General features: G+C 39.1%; 1 protein-coding gene across 1 annotated transcript; it reads left to right on the top strand.

Annotated features, from left to right (window-relative positions):
* The first annotated feature begins 11,130 nt into the window (after nt 1-11,130).
* LOC103742538 (olfactory receptor 4C45-like) lies at nt 11,131-12,126 on the top strand. The gene has a single exon (XM_008843643.1). It carries the CDS (start codon nt 11,147-11,149, stop codon nt 12,065-12,067), a length of 921 nt encoding a protein of 306 aa, XP_008841865.1. The 5' UTR covers nt 11,131-11,146; the 3' UTR covers nt 12,068-12,126.
* Nucleotides 12,127-16,756: the final 4,630 nt, after the last annotated feature.

Genomic DNA, 16,756 nt, shown 5'->3' with positions numbered 1-16,756 from the left:
CCAAATTTTGATTTCCATAAAAGAAAATCTCCTCCTGACAGACAGGCTCTGGCTATTTGCTTCCAATCATTAGGAGCCAAAGCTTCAGTAGTCATAGAATCTAACACAGCCTGAGTAAAAGGAGCTGTAGGCCCATACTGTTCATAAGCATATTTTAACTCTCTTAATCGTTTAAATGGAAAAGGAATATGCATTCTAACTCTGTTTCCCTGTCCATCATCTTTTTTTATAACTGGAAGTGATATATCATCTCCCTCTGCAGCCACTTGCTGCACAACCCTTCGTAATGGTGACAGAAAAGACTTAGGACAAGAAGGAGCAGAGGAATTGTTTACCATGGCAGTTGCAGGTCTATCTCCTATCTCTGGGGGATCTAGTCCTGTAAGAATAAGAACAGAAGGAGTAGAGGAGCCTTGGAAAGGTATTTCCTGCTCATCCATGGACTGGGCTGTTGAAGGAAAACTAATGTCCTCAGCATAATTGTCTTGTAAATCATTAAACAAAATATCATCTAGTTTACAGTCCGGGGGAGCAGAAGGTTGGCCAACATAAGTGAGCCCACACTCATCAAGCACTTTTCTAAGGAATCTTGAATCAAGATCCAGAGGGTAAAAGTATTTATCCCTGTATTGGTTTTTCTTATCATAATAATTTTGTAACTCTATTTTTAATTTTTGTCGTGTTTTTATAGTTAAGGTACCCTTTTTAGGAAACCAAGGACAGACCTCTCCTGCAAGATTTATAAAATTACTTAATGTTTGTAACCCCACATTGGCACCTCTTACCTAAAGCATATTTTTAAGCATATGTATAAAAAACAGATGACTACTACCTTGTCCCATATTCTTGGTATAAAAGAAGAATATCAACCTAAAAGAAAAATACCCTAAAAGGAAAAGTTAAGAAAAGGCAAAAGTTAATTACAGCAAAGGTGGAGGTGTCTCCTCATTGAAGTGTACACTCCAAGGTCTGAAGACAGACTGGCCTGTAAGCAAAAGAGGTATACCAAGCAGATGTCCAAGGTAACAATCAACAAACAAGAGAGAGATAGGACTCTCCCCTGTTCCAGAAGACTGCTGAGTCCATGGCACAATAGCCTCAAGACAGGGCACAGCCACATCACACTGGGCCACAGCCTCAAGCAACTAAGCCCTGATCCTAAAGACTACCCACCAAAAAACCCCAGACAGCCTCACCTAGATATTCAGATTTCTGTCAAAATTATAGAATGTATCAACTTGTCAAACAAGAACAGAAAAGAATCTTAACATGAACTCTCAAGATTTAGAAACATAGCAAAAACAGAAAGTTGTATAAAAGTGCAAATAGGAACACAAAGTTTTGTTACTATTCAGTAGGATAGTAAAACATTTTAAAAGGAAATGTTAAGAAAACTTATGTAAAATGAAATCTACCAACCTACTGTTAGAAAGCCTGGCACAGGCTCCATCATAGACCTACCTGGCACCCCACCCCAAACCTCTCTGGTGGCACACAACTGCATCACACTGGGCTGCAGCTTCAAGCAGCTATGTGCCAAGAAAGGCTCAGGGGAAATGCGGGCAACCAGAACTACAATAATATTGAGCAGCAGTGCCAGGTGGAATCTAGAAACAAGTATAGTCAAGGGCAACATAAATACACACAATAGGTTGTCAAGGTAACATAAAACAAATCCATGGAACAACAAGGTGAAAACAGGTAACCATGGATACACAAACAAACTTGACACTTGAAATGGAACAAGCAAGTCAAAGAAAATTTGTAACTGATGCCTAATTTTTTAATTAAAAAGTGCGCACAAGCTAATTGATGTCTTTTAAAATTAATGGATCCAAGATAGAAGTTTAAAGTACTCTAAAAAACTCACCACAAGTAACTTTTGCCACAAGCCACTCGTTCAGAGTGCTCAGGATGCCACCATCCATACCTGAGCCACCAACCTGTGCCATCGGGAAGGAGCAAAGCACAAGAAGACAAAGGAAAGTTTCATAAGTGCCATTTTCCAAACAGAGCCCTACCAGGCTCAAAACGAGGGAAATTAGAATTTTTAATGGTACCAACAAGTCAAATTAGAAAATTTAAAAAGCACAACATGTCGGGAATGGCACCCAATGCAGATCTGCAAAAGCACAGTGTCAACAATGCGGGGGCATGCCAATTATACATCCCAAAGTATCACTGTGGACAGCCCTGGTCAGCATCCGGAACAAGCCCCTCACACTGTTCCCAACTCAGATCAATCTGCATTGGAATTTGAATTTTAAGCCTGCTTCCACAGGGCCCAGCATGATTGATCTGGATCTGGGTCACCCTTTAAGGGACCCAAGGAGACTGACCGCTGAGGTGGAAGCCTTTTTAGTCAGAGAAAATCCTGCATGCCAAAGCACTAAAACATGCAGGCTGCTCTCAGATCCTTTCACAGGGTCAAAGGGTTAGTCTGAACCTGGAAAATTCTTGAGAACAGAAGGTTTGTGAGAACTGGCATGAGTCTGAACAGAAAGGACCAGTTTCTGTCCAGAGTCAGCTTCTCACATTTACATTCTATTCTACATCAAGAAGGTAAACAGAAACACATCTAGGTCTGATTTTCTGTGAAAGAATTTAAAGATGGCCATTTACGCCTTCCTTCTCACCAAACTCTGAGACCCTGGAACCGAGTAAGGAGGAGGAAGCTTTGGATAAAAAAAAAAAAAAAAAAACTATAAATTAAAAAAATATACTGAAGGAAAGAAGGGAAAAGGACATACTTACCTAACAAAATCATACTTACTCAAAAAACAATTTTCTCCTCAAAAAATCTGTCTTGGAAGCCTGGTGCTGGGGGTCTTCATGCCCCATGTTGAGCACCAATTGTCGAACGCCCCCCAAGCCCACCAGGCTTGGGTCTTTAACAAAAGAGAGTCAAGACAAAGGTCTTGATTTTATTATAAAAAGTTTAATTCTTAGCAGTAAGGTGAGCAATCACAGAATGGCTTATTGTTGTGAGGAACACAAATCTTATATAGGAATCAGATTTGGGGTAACCAAGGAATCACCAAGGATATTTTACTAACAGAAAGTAACTACGGATGCAGCACATTGCTGCATTACCTCACCAACTCCAGTGCCCAAAGACCAAAACGAAACTAACTTTCTAGAAGACCTAATTTATCATGGAGGCACAGCCTGTCAGCTCAAACCACTGAAGCAGAGAGCTCAGAAGCTCTTAAAGTGGCACTCTTTTTTCCTATGCTGATGTCAAGCATGGCTCCAGACAACTCACTCACCCTGGAGCAGCTGAAGGGACAGACAAAACCTGGGGCCTACTCACCGAACAAACCAAAGTTGGGGGCGTCGCCAATGTCGGGGGGCTGAGAACCCTGTTCAGGTGCCAGCTGTTGCAGGTTTCCTTGCAGGTCCACCCCGCGAGGGACTGCAGGGAGCGAGGGTTCTGGCCAAGGTGGGGGTGAACAGTGTGGAGTCAACACACAGACACCGGGAGTTGGGTGGAAGTAGGCACTAGGCGAGATGCTGCAGACTCGTTTATTGCTGGGAAGGGCATGCCTTATATATCTCTCCCCCTGCCCCCAGTGGCCCATAAGCTGGTGTGTCGCTCCCTGATAGATTCCCTCATCCAGGCTGCTCGCGTCATCAGTCTCTAGGTCTGGGGCAGATTATAGGTTGGCTCTTTTGTGGAAGCAAGGGCTGTGATTTCAAGGCAGAAGCTGTGCTCCCTAGTGCAGCCTGTACTTAGGTCTGGAACTTCACCTCCTACAATGGAGTATGCCTTACTTACCATCTTCAGATGGGCTAACTTTCCAATGGGTGAATTTGCACTGAAGGACATTGGGTACAAATGCTTGACTGAACAAGACTTAACATGTATAGCAGAATACGTGAGGTCCAATGGGGGTCTGATGGGACATGGATGAGGGGTTCTAAACTTGATTATGAACTGTTGTATGCAATGTAAAAAAGCTCAACACAATTTTTAAAACCATATGGAAAATTACTCCTTTATTAACTAACTAAAAAGTATAATTAAAAAATAACTTGATCATGTGGATAATGCTATTCCCAGAAACCACAGATTACTGAATGAAAATCCAGTGCCATGTGCAGGATAACTCCCTCTGTAATGGTGATGAAGGACCCTCTGATGTTCCCAAAAGATTAAGCCACTGCTATTGCTCTTGGGTAACCAAAGAACTAGACAAGAAGTCTTCAAAATCTGTTGCTGAAGACACCACACAGTTTGGATACAGGACACAGCAAAATCAAGCTGGAAATGAACTGGAAGCTTCTTCCCTGCTGGCTAACATTCATCGTTCTGGAAGATTCTAGGCTGCAGGAAGAAGAAAGTCATCAACAGTCTTATTCAGCTGTGGACCCTTTGAGCTAGAATTCCAACCTGCCAGGCAAGTTGTGCTAGCTGCTACAAAAGTGGCAAGACTGCTTTGAGTAACCAGTTGCTTTCTAATTGCATCTGAGTGAAATTCCACAGGAAGGAATGCATACCTGGTACTGTAAGCCTGGTTTACCACCTATGACTGGGGAAGTCACAGGCCATAGATGTGACTCTTACTACTTATACTTTGCTAAATGGCTCTGTAGTCAAACTGCCATCTAAATATTAATTTTTATGCTCATAGACTAATTCTGCCTCAGTATGACTCATAGAAGCTTTTGTTTGTACCAAGCAATGATTAAAGCAGAGATCCATAACTAGTCAAAGTGCTTGAGAATAAATGACTATTAAGTGCTCAGCCCTGTACAGCAAAACTATATCACTCTTCTAAGACTTAGGGAACATCATAGAGAGAAAATAGGATTGTAAGAGCCAGAGCATGCAGAGGAGAGACAGATGAAATCCTGTCTTCTGAAACTGACATAGTCATTGTGATCATGAACACACAGCAGCTGTGGTTACCTGCAGATAACCTGCACACACACAGAAAAAAATGAAAAAATGAAAGGAGGTGACTGACTGGGGAGAAGGGGGTCAGCAGGAGTGGGAGGGGAAGAAGAAAAGATATTGGGAAGTTAATATGATCACAATACATTTATACATTGTAAAAATTGTCAAAAAAGCAAAATAAAGTTTATATACAAAAAGCAATATTTGGAGCCATTAAGAAAGAAGTTGGGCAAGCAAAATGATTCAGGGGGTAAAGGTACCTGTGACCAAACCTTATGACCTGAGTTTAATTCCCTTGAGCCACATGGTGGAAGTAGAGAATCAACTTCCGCAGGTTATCCTCTGACCTCCACATGCACACCATAAAATGAATACACACACAGAAACACAAAATATATAAATAATATAATCATTTTCTCTCTTTTCACAATAGGTAGGAAATGGAAACAACCTAAATGTCCCTCAACTGATGAATGGAAAATGTGGTAAATTTGCACTTTGGAGCTCAGCTATAAAGAAGTAAGAATTTTTTTTAATTTAAGAAAAAATGTCAGTTGTAGGTTACAAATAAAACTGGAATCATATTAAGTAAATTAAGTCTATCTTTCAAAGATGAATTTTCATGGTTTATTTGTGGATTCTACATTTTATGTACATATATAGACTCATGTGTGTATATATTTATGAGTACCAGTGAACTGTCTAGGAAAACCAAGGTAACTAATGGGAGGGAGAGGGATGAGTCAGATGAGAACAGGAGATTATAGGTGGGGAACATGTTCAAAGAGCACTGTATACTTGCATTAAATGTCCTTATGAAACCTAGTATCGTGTGCAGTGAATAAATGCAAATCTAAGTATGGTTAAAATTTTTAGATTTCAGTTCAAAAGCTCTCAGTGGAATACATATGACATGGAATCAGAAGAAGACAATGGGGTGGAGGAGACAGAAGACCATTGGGGAAAAAGGGGGATGGAGATAAAATGGTGGTGGGGACAAATGAGATCAAAGTATATGTCAAAGTGCCATAACATCACTCTGTGTGCCAACTGACAAATTATTTTTATTTTATTTTTTATTTATTCTTTGAAGTTTTTGTACATGTACACAATGTATCATTGACCATATATACTCTACTCCTCTGCAACTCCCCACAGAACCATCCCCATCAAATCTCCTCCACAACTTCATGTTCTCCTTTTATATATTTTATTTTAATTTTTTACTTTTTGAAACTTTTGTACATGACTACTGTATTTACAACATTTCTATCTCTCCCCCTCCAATTCCTTCCAAATTCATGACCTGGTCTATGATTATTATTTAGATATAGACACATACATGTATACATATACATATAACATCTATTGCACCCATTTAGTACTTATTATATGTGTATGTGTTTAGGATTCACCACTTGGGATTAGACACCCTATCAGAGAGCTCAGAGGAAAAAGATTCTTCCTCTCTCAGCAGCCATTGATTGTCTATAGCTCTTCGTTTTGAGGTAGGGCATGTGAAATCTCCCACATCAATGTTTGAGTATGGGCTGGTTTTATTATGCAGATCTTGTGTAGGCAACTCTATTGTTGAAATTTCATGGGGCAGCTTCCCTGACCTAGAAGACACTACCTAGCAGCTGACTCCCTAGTCCTCTGGTTCTTAAAATCTTCTGCACCCTTTTATGATGTTCCCTGAGCCTTAGATATGGTGGTTGCATTACAGATGTACCAGTTGGGGCCAGACAGCCCATGGTCACTTATTCTCTGCATTTTGAATAGTTATGGATGTATATAGTGACCTCCAACTCTTGAAAAAGAGCCTCTTTGATTAGGGGTGAGAGCTACACTAATCATACTACACTAAAATACCGTTAGAAATTGTTCTGATTTAGAAGGATGGCACTAGGTTCTTCACTAGGGTCTCTGACATCTCCAGTCACAGGAATTTGGCTAAGTTTACAGTACCAGGCATGGATTCCTTCCTATTGCCATGGGTCTTAAGTTCAATTACACAGGTGTTAGCTACCCCCAAGATAAAAGTGCCACTATCATGCCATTAGGGATATCATGCCAGGCCTAGCATTGCTGTGATTCACGGGCTTTATAGCTGGGTAGGGCTATTAATTGATGATATTGGTTAGTACCTTGTGCAACACCTTCTGATATTATGAGCTAGTCCTGAGAAAGGAGACTTCCAGGTCACTTCCAGCTTAGTTCCTGAAAGTCCTGTGTCCAAAGAACATGGCATTTATAGCAATAGGGTCTTATCTTCACGTTCTGAGGCAGTGGGGTTATGGCAATAGCCTGTGTTGTTTTGGAAGTCTCTTGAGCTGCCCTGACCAACAATGCAAAGAGAGGTTTCTTGACACTAAAGCAAAGCAGCTGATGTTCTCTCTTATTTGTAAATTCTATCTCGCAATTTTTAGGATTTTTGTATCTTTTTATTTTTGTTTATTCTTAATCCTATTTTTGCTTTTGGCCTTGGGTATTTATCCCAGGATGATCTCAAACTTGATATCCACCTACCTCCACTCCTGAGTACTAGGATTATAGGCATATGTCCCCATGACCAGTGATATATCACTGTTCAACCTACTTTTTCACTCAATATTAATTTTTCTGCACCAATTTCTACTGGCAAATATAAATTCAATTTAATTCTAACCACTAATAATAGCCCATAATACCTGCCATGTATTGTTGAAGCATGGTACCTAAATATTTTATCAGCATCATCTCTTGGTAGAGAGAGAAGATATGCGTTCCTCAATTAAGTGAGACAGTGTATCAGGTGCTTAATTACTCTGACAGAAATAAAGATCTCTGTAACTTTATTTTTATCCAATGTTGGGTATTTGGGATTCCTGAAATATAATTGGTACACTAATCTGTGATATTGCCTAGACAGTCGATAACAAAAATATCACAATTCCCAATGCTAATCAGGCACATAATTTTGAATACTGTTATTTCCATTCGTGGAGCAGCCATCTACACTAGATCATGAAAGCTGTCATATGAAAATCCATCTGAACACTAAGCTACACCTAAAACCATTTCTTATTCTGATCCATGCTCAACAGTGTGACAATTAACAAACAAGCACATCAAAGAAGCTTTAACCATTACATAACTCACATCTCAACCTAAACTGCACCCAAGACACATCCTTAATGCCGCTCTAACTGCATTTCTAAAACTAGCCACTGGTAATGATGTTTGCAGAACCAAGAGAGAGTAAGCAAAAGACCTTGACTACTGCTTTGGCAAAGATTTCAACAGAGAACATTACCAATCCTCTGGGTATTTGCAAGGCAAAAACATTACTAGATCCTTCAAGCTGAGAAAGTCTATTTAAACTTTTCTTTAGAATCAAGGATGAAAGAATCACAAAAGAGGGTCAGTGAGCCAATGACAGGATGAGAGCACGTAGTAGCAAAGAGATGAAGGTTTAAGAAATCCTACTGTTGTTGGTGGGGCACCCAGGGCATAATGTTAAAGGGGAGCCTAGTTAGGAATCAAAGGAATTCTCTGTCCACACTGTTCAAGGACTCTGAGGAAGCAAAATCCATGCCCAATGATAGGAAAAGAAATATTCAACTAATTTTATTCACTTCTTCATTCTTTTATTTCACTGTATATTTTTATTGAATTTTTTTTGAATTTCATATAAAACATCTTAATCGTCTTCATACCCCTTCCCTCATCCATACCCCGAATAGTTCCCCTTCCCCCACCTGCACCACTCTTCCCACCAGATTCCATGCATTCGTCATATATATATTAAGGCCTTGGAGTCAAGATTATATACCCAGACGTCCCTCAGTGCAAGTTCATCCACTGGAGTCTAGTCAGCCTACCTAGAGTCACTCCCTTAAAGATCAACTCTCCTTCACCCAGCCGTAAGTATCTGGGAATCTAATGTTTTCTGATGTGGATAATTTGGCTTTATTCTTATTTTAATTTTATTGAATATAAATAAGATGAAGACAATAAGGAGGAATTAAGCCCTAGAACTATCAAATTTTCAAAGCTGAAATATCTCGTTTGGGTAGTAAATCCTCACTGGTAATGGGAAACAAATAGACGATAATGTCAAAACTGAAAAATTGCCTAGAGAGATAATTACTTCAGTATCAGTTTATAGGGTCGGGTGAAAGCCATGCTGCATATGCCCAAGGGGAAGAAACAATGGTCATGGCTGCACTCATTCTAAAATCAGAGGAGCCCACAATCAACTAGGCACAGGTCAGTGAAAACTACGTCTCCTCTGTCAAAATTTTAAGCAATTAGACTATTTTTAACATAGGAGATTTTGTACTTATATATTTGACTTGAATGTTAACATTTTGCTACAAGGATGAATTTTGATACAATAACATGAAAATCTCAATAGAAAATATTCTCTAATTTTGACAAATTAGATGTTGCTGAGAATGATTAGACTCATTTCTAAAATGTACTTTTTTTGTCTCAGTAAATACACTCATTCTAGACAGTTCTGTTTGAAATGACTTGGAGTTTTTCCACTTTTTGTGATTTCCTCCACTGCCACTTTGAAATTAGAATTATTGCATTAACTTCACTGAGAATGATTACTCACAAAGTCATCATATACAGTGAAACACTCGGGGACTACGCCATCCTGAAAACCAAATGTGCTTTTTCTTTTATTGGGATTGAGTGGTCATGATGCTGACCTACATGACCAGACGTTTTAAAAAAAATATTTATTCTTTGGTAATATCACACATGAATACAATTTATTCACAATGTGTCCACCCTCTAGTGTCCCCTTTTAACTCCTGCCAGATACCTTCACATTTACACATCTCCCTCAAAACTTTTTGACTTCTACTTAAAAAAAAATAATGTGGCATGTTTTTGACAGGTAAGAGTCAAAATTTTGGGGAAAGAGGCAGAAATGCCAGAGAAAGAATAAAATACCTCCTCTTCCTTTGTAACAACAGTGACTCATTCTTGAAAATACATAAATATTTCCTTTAAAAGAACATTGCGTAGCCTCAATGTTTCTGACATTTGGAAATGAAAACTAAATATTCATCTTATGTTAACTGAACTTAACACAAAAGTGGAAAATATGATCTGTACCGCTCCACTCATTTATGACTCTAGGAAATTCACACTAACCTCATATCTTATGTACTTCCATTTGTAAATATCAGTACAGAGAATAATTTTACCTGATCATGACAATACTGAATTATGATAGAAGTTGAACAACAAGGAAAAATAAATTTTGAGACAGAGTCTCACTGTGTATCTGTATTGGCTTGGAACTCACTATGTAGACCAGGCTGGCCTCAAACTTAAAATCTGCCTCACTCTGGATCTCTGTGAGTTTGAGGCCAGCCTGGTCTATGTAGTGAGTTCCAGGTCAGCTGGGGATACAGGGAGACCCTGTCTCAAAAAGAAAAAAAAATCTGCCTACCTCTGCCTCCAGAATGCTGGGATTAAAGATGTTTACCGACACACCTAACCGAGGAAATTTTCTGTACAAACTACTATGAAATTTTAGGCAAGCTTTATACCACTTATATGTACATGTTCAAAGATACTAGTAAAAGGAACATAAAGGGAACTAAGCATAAAACCTGGGGCTGAAAAATGAATGATGTTCACTGAACAGTAATATAGATGGTTCCTCTGCGCTCAAAAGAAAACAAACTCCATCCACAGCTCTATGGCTCTCTCTAGGCTCAAGAGTGTTCCTATGACAAAGGAATTGTAGCTCACAGAGCACAGATGCTTCAGGTTTAACAAGTCTTCACTTTAGTATGTAATACACAATTGATTTTCACAGCATAGTGTTTTTACAAAAAAAAATCCATGTAAATAGATAAATACAATTTTAAACTTATTGACATTGATATTTGCCCTGTAAAAAACACAACAGGGAAAGAAAAATATGTTTGATTGTTTAGAAGAAAGTTTGGAAATAAACTATGTCAGTGATTGAAACATTTAGTTTTTTGTATTCATAAGGTGTTATCACTGTTCCATCAAAATATATTAAGAGTAATCTAACCTATTTCTCCTTTCACAACTGCATATACCGTGATACTTTCTGAAGAGAGGAGAAATAGTGTAGCTACATCGATTTCAAGAACCATAGATAATGAGATTAGATATTTAAGTACAGAATTTAAAATATAAGTGAGAAATGCTGTGATTCTTTTTTTTTTTTAAAGATCCACAACCTGCACTAGATCGGTGGACAGAATGAACAATGTCACACAATTCATTCTTCTGGGTTTGACCCAAGACCCAGAAATGCAGAAACTCTTGTTCATTTTATGTTTAATAATCTATTTGGTCACGCTGACAGGCAACATGCTCATCTCCATCACCATCTTCATCAGCCCGGCCCTGGGTTCCCCCATGTACTTTTTTCTCTCCTACTTGTCCATCATAGATGCTTTCTACTCTTCCTCCATAGCACCCAAAATGATCTTTGACTTAATCTCTGAGAAGAAAACTATATCCTTCAACAGCTGCATGACTCAGCTTTTTACTGAACACTTCTTTGCTGCTGATGAAATCATTGTGTTGATTGCCATGGCCTATGACCGCTATGTGGCCATCTGCAAGCCCTTGCACTACATGACCATCATGAGCCGACCTGTATGTGTTTTCATGGTGGGGGCAGCTGTGATCTTGGGATTCATTCATGGAGGGATACAGACTTTATTTATAGCCCAGTTACCATTCTGTGGCCCCAATATCATTGACCACTTTATGTGTGATCTCATACCACTCCTGGAGCTGGCCTGCACTGACACTCACACTCTGGGGCCCCTGATTGCTGCCAACAGTGGATCACTGTGTTTGCTCACTTTCTCTATGCTGGTTTCTTCCTACTTGGTCATCCTGCATTCTCTGAGGAACCATAGTTCTGAAGGACGCCGCAAAGCCCTGTCTACTTGCGCATCTCATGTCACTGTTGTTGTCTTATTCTTTGTACCTTGTTCATACTTGTACCTAAGACCCATGACCTCCTTCCCCCCTGACAAAGCTGTGACTGTGTTTTGCACCCTAGTAACACCTATGTTGAACCCTTTAATCTACACCCTCAGAAATGAGGAAGTCAAAAAGGTTATGAAGAAGCTCTGGAGTCAAACAATGAAAGCTGGTGACAAATAAACCCAGTGACTGATTTGTACATTTAAAAAGAATGTCCAGTGATATTTCATAGACCTTTTTCTCCTCTGTAAATATTTAAATTTAGGATGGTCAATTATTTTGTGCATCAAATTTAATTGATATGATCATTGTATTTATTAATTGTGTACAGTCTGGTAACATCTAGACAATAATGCAATCAAATCAAGTTAATAGGTTTTCCATCCCATTAAATTTTGTCTTCTCTTTGTGCTGAGACTCTTGAAAGTCCTCTTCTTATTCTTTATAAAATATATTACACACTGTTATGAACTCTCATCCCTACTTTTGTGCTTAAAACTCTTTGCTCCTGTGTAAGCATACTCTGATTCCCCTCATCTGACTTCACTCTGTCCTTCCTCTTTCTCATCCTACCTTTCCTCCATCACCCCTATTTTACTCTCCACTCTTTTGAAATCAAAGGGTTTTTTTCCTATGCATGAGTGAAAGCATGCAGTATTTTCTTTCTGGGTCTGATTTATTTCCCTTATCTATGTCTTCACACTCTACCTTTGTTTCCATAATAACAGGATTCAATTATTTGGGTTGAATACTATTTAGTTGGGACTATTACCTACATTTTATTAATACATTCTGTCCTGATGGATATATCAAATTTTATTGTGTAAGCATAAGTACTTTAGACTGATGCATTAAGACACCATAAGAAGAGTGTGAAAGACCACAATAAATCTAGAAATTCCTTCATTTGTTTAATTTCTTTAATAAGAAGAAAAAAAATTCATTCCCTTTAAATCCAATTGGAACTATATTCACAATTTTACCAGTGCACTCATAAAATACAATTTTTGGACCCTTTTGGGCTGAGGTTGCAGGGGCACTACTAGTTGTGCTGAGTTACCCAAATCTTAGCACCACACCCACCCCCCTGCACCAGAATACATGCCTTCTCTGCTACCTAGTAAAAACCATCCCATCCTGTTCCCATAGGCCTTTCTTGGGTCTTGCTCCCTTTCCTGTTGAATCTGCCAGAGAGCACCTGACTAACTGGGAGAGTTAGCCAGACCCTGCCAGGGCCAAGGAGATTGCTATTCCCCTGCTTTGGGACCAGTCCCAGTTGCTCAGCTCCAGGGCTCAGGCCCTCTCTGCTTAGATATTTAGAATTTCCATTGAGCAATGTGTCTACTTTTATGCCAGTACCATGCTATTTTATTACTGTAACTCTGTAGTATAATTTGAAATCTGATGATGATGCCTACAGCATTTCTTTTATTATTGAAGATAGTTTTGGCTATGTTGGGTTTTTGTGTTTCCGTATGAAATTTGAGATTATGAAAATTTTCAATTTCTGTGAAGAATTGTGTGGAAATTTTAATGGGTATTGCACTGAATCTACAGATTGATTTTGGCAGGAAGGCAATTTTTGCAGTTTCTTGAGTGAGAGCTTCTCTGTAGCCCCAGCTGGCCTGGAACTCCCTACATAGACCAAGCTGACCTCAATCTCACAGAAATCTGCCTGCCTCTGCCTCATGAGTGTTGTGATTAAAGTCACATGCCACTACACCTGGTCTCATATTCACAACATTAGTCCTACCAATCCATGAGCATAGAAGGTCTTTCCATCTTCTAGTAGCTTCAATTTCTTTCATCAATGTCTTAACACTCTTATTATATAAACCCTTCACTTCTTTGGTTAGACTTATTCCAAGATATCTTATGGTTTGGGCTTTTTTAGTTTTCATATCAGTTTATTTCACCAATTTCAAAGATTAAGGTGAGTGGCTGCCCTTGTTAGACGTAGACATCACCAAGATTCCTTTTTACATGAAGTCTTCATCTCATTCCATTTAACTTCAGAAATTTAGCCATATGTAAATATGTTATAACTGGATGTATTATAACTGGGAGGCATTTTGTCAGGCAGAGGGTGTAATGACACATGTTTTTTGAGGGTTTATTACTCATGTCTTTTTTGTCTGGCTTGAGCTTACATGGTACTTATGCATGCTGTCACCATTGCTGTTAAGTTCATATAAGTAACTTCCATGCTATCTGGAAAATTCTGATTCCTTGTGTTCATTTAACGCTCTTCAACTTTTCCATCCTTTCTTCAGCAATTTTCCTGACACTTGGGAGGTAGAAGTTTGATACAGGTGTCCTCTTTAGGGGTACCCTGCAATCTCATTCTCTGCACATTGCCCGGATGTAGGTTTCTGTGTTAATCACTATCTGCTGCATAAGGAAACTTCTCCAGTGAGAATTAAGAGACACAGTAATCTCTCCCTTTCTCATCCTTTTAGTTTTTTGTTCTTGGATTTCCAAGGCCTTCAGGTGCATGATTAAATTATTAATATAGTTTCCATGAGTTTGTGTACTTTTTATGATTTCTATTTTTGTTGATATCTAACTTTATTTTTATGGTAAGATAGGATACAGGATGCTATTTCAATTCTCCTAAACTTGTGGGTACTTATTTTGTGTCCTGATATGTGACCAATTTTGGAGAAAGTATCATGGCTTCTAAAAAGAAAGTGTATTCTGTGGTATTTGAGTGGAATGTTTTCTACATGTCTGTTAGGTTCATTTAGTTTATGATATGCTTTAATTAATAGGTTTTCCCTAATTAGTTTTTATTTGGATGACCTGTCTATTGGTGAGACTAGGGTATTGAAGTTGCCCATCATCGTGTAAGAGTCAATGTGTGATCTTATATCTAATAGTTTCTTTTATGAACTTTGGTGCCCCTGCATTTGGTGCATATGTGTATTTAGAATTGTAATATCCTCTTGGTGTATTTTTTGTTTAAAGAATATGTAGTTTTAGCAGGAGGCCTCCAAAGATGGTGCGGACCCAGAGCCCTGGGATTCAGCGAGTAGTCATTTCACTTCTTGGTGTGCAAATAGCCCGCCAAAAGGAGCCCACACCTCCGTACCCTGCTTGAGAGCCCAGTGACTCCTGACAGACTGCGTGGCGTGGACCAATCAGAAAACGATATGCTGACTAAAGGGACTTGGGGGCGGAGAAAAGGGAAATATAAGGCCTGCCCCCTCCTGCAATTCATCTTGGATAACCTGACCAATTCATCTTAGATAACCAATCATAGAGTTCTTCCCTGGAAAAAGTTTTTTCTGTCTCTCAGCATTGACATATGACATGTTGCCATTATGTAGATCTTGTTTAGGCAGCAATATTCTTGAGACTTCACAGGTGTAGCATCCCTTCCCTGACTACAAGACACTAGCTAGCACCAGGTGTCTAGTACACTGGCTTTTACAGTCTTCTGCCCCATCTCCCATGCTATTCCTTGAGTTCCATTGTAGATGTGTCAGCTGGGACTGATTACCCCATGGTCACTTATTCTCTGCATTTTTTTCCAGCTGTGGATCTCTCTAGTAGCCTCGATCTGCTAGAAAAGATGATGAAGACTGAGAGATACACTTATCAGTGAGTATAAGGGTATGTAAAATAGAAATTGTATTGGTTTAGAAAACAGTGGTAGTAGTTCTCCTCTATGGTCTATAGCCTCTGAGCCATGGGTATTTGTCTAGGTTTACAGTACCAGGCATGGATTCCCTCCTATTGAGCCCATGTTAGTCTGATTTGACAGGTGTTGCTTACCCCAAATATAAAAGTAGCACTACCTTACCTGGGGATTGTTTGTTGATCCCACCATTGCCATGGCTCATAGGCTTTATAGCTGGATAGGACTACTGATTGCTTTTCTTCTTTGGCAGCTTGCATAGTATCTTCTGATACTCTGAGAGCTAGTCCTCAGAGAGGAAGCTTCCAGCCAGTTCCATATTTATTATTTCAAGTTCTGAGTTCGAAGTATGTGGTGTTTTCAGCACTAGTATCTTACCTTCGAGTTCTAGGACGTGATGGCAATAGCCTATATTGTTTTAGAAGTTTCTTGGGTCCCTCTAACCAAAAATTCAAAGGGACGTTCCCATGCCTGGCACTAAAGCAAAACACCTTATGTTCTCACATATTTATGGATCCTAGTGCAGAATATTAAGATTTTTGTTTCTGTTTATCTGTTGTCATCATTATCATTGTTGTTATTCTTTATCCTGTTTTTGCTTTTAGGCAGGGTCTGGCTAAGCGTGCCAGACTAATCTCAACCTTGAGATCCACCAGCCTCCATACCTAAGAGCTGGAGCTACAGGCATGTGCCCCCATGAATAGTGATATATCATTGCTGAACTCACTTTGTCACTCAATATTAAGTTTTCCGTATCAATCTCTATTAACACATATAAATTCAATTCAATTTTAACCATTAAAATATTCAATCATATTTGACATATATTATTGAAGCATGGTACCTAACTCTATGTGTCACCATTGTATCTTGGTGGAGTAGTGTGCAAAGGTACATGCCTCTCAATTAAGCAAGACAATGTGCCAGGTAGTTAATTACTCTAAAATAAGTTACCAATATCTCTATAATTTTTCTTTTATTCCTATAAAATCATAGATACATGAGAGTCCTGTCATCTAATCTACTTAGTCATTGATTAGTAAAAATTTCATCATCTCTGATGCCAGTCAGGAACATAAACTTGAACACTGTCATTTCCATTTGGGGGCAGCCATGTCACCTAGATTACAATGTCACTAAGCCACATGTGACCCAGAAGATGTTCTTCTGACCACGTGATGACAAGCCACGGACCCGCCACCTTCCCATGCTCTGCAAAGAAGCCACTC

Source organism: Nannospalax galili, unplaced genomic scaffold, assembly GCF_000622305.1.
Source record: "Nannospalax galili isolate Female #2095 unplaced genomic scaffold, S.galili_v1.0 scaffold1200, whole genome shotgun sequence".
Classification (NCBI taxonomy): domain Eukaryota; kingdom Metazoa; phylum Chordata; class Mammalia; order Rodentia; family Spalacidae; genus Nannospalax; species Nannospalax galili.
The sequence above is the reverse complement of the archived record's forward strand: the minus strand, read 5'-3'. Positions and strand labels throughout refer to the sequence as shown.

Coding starts and splice junctions, on each gene's coding strand:
- LOC103742538 (XM_008843643.1), top strand. CDS start 11,147: ATGAACAATGTCACACAATTCATTCTTCTGGGTTTGACCCAAGACCCA.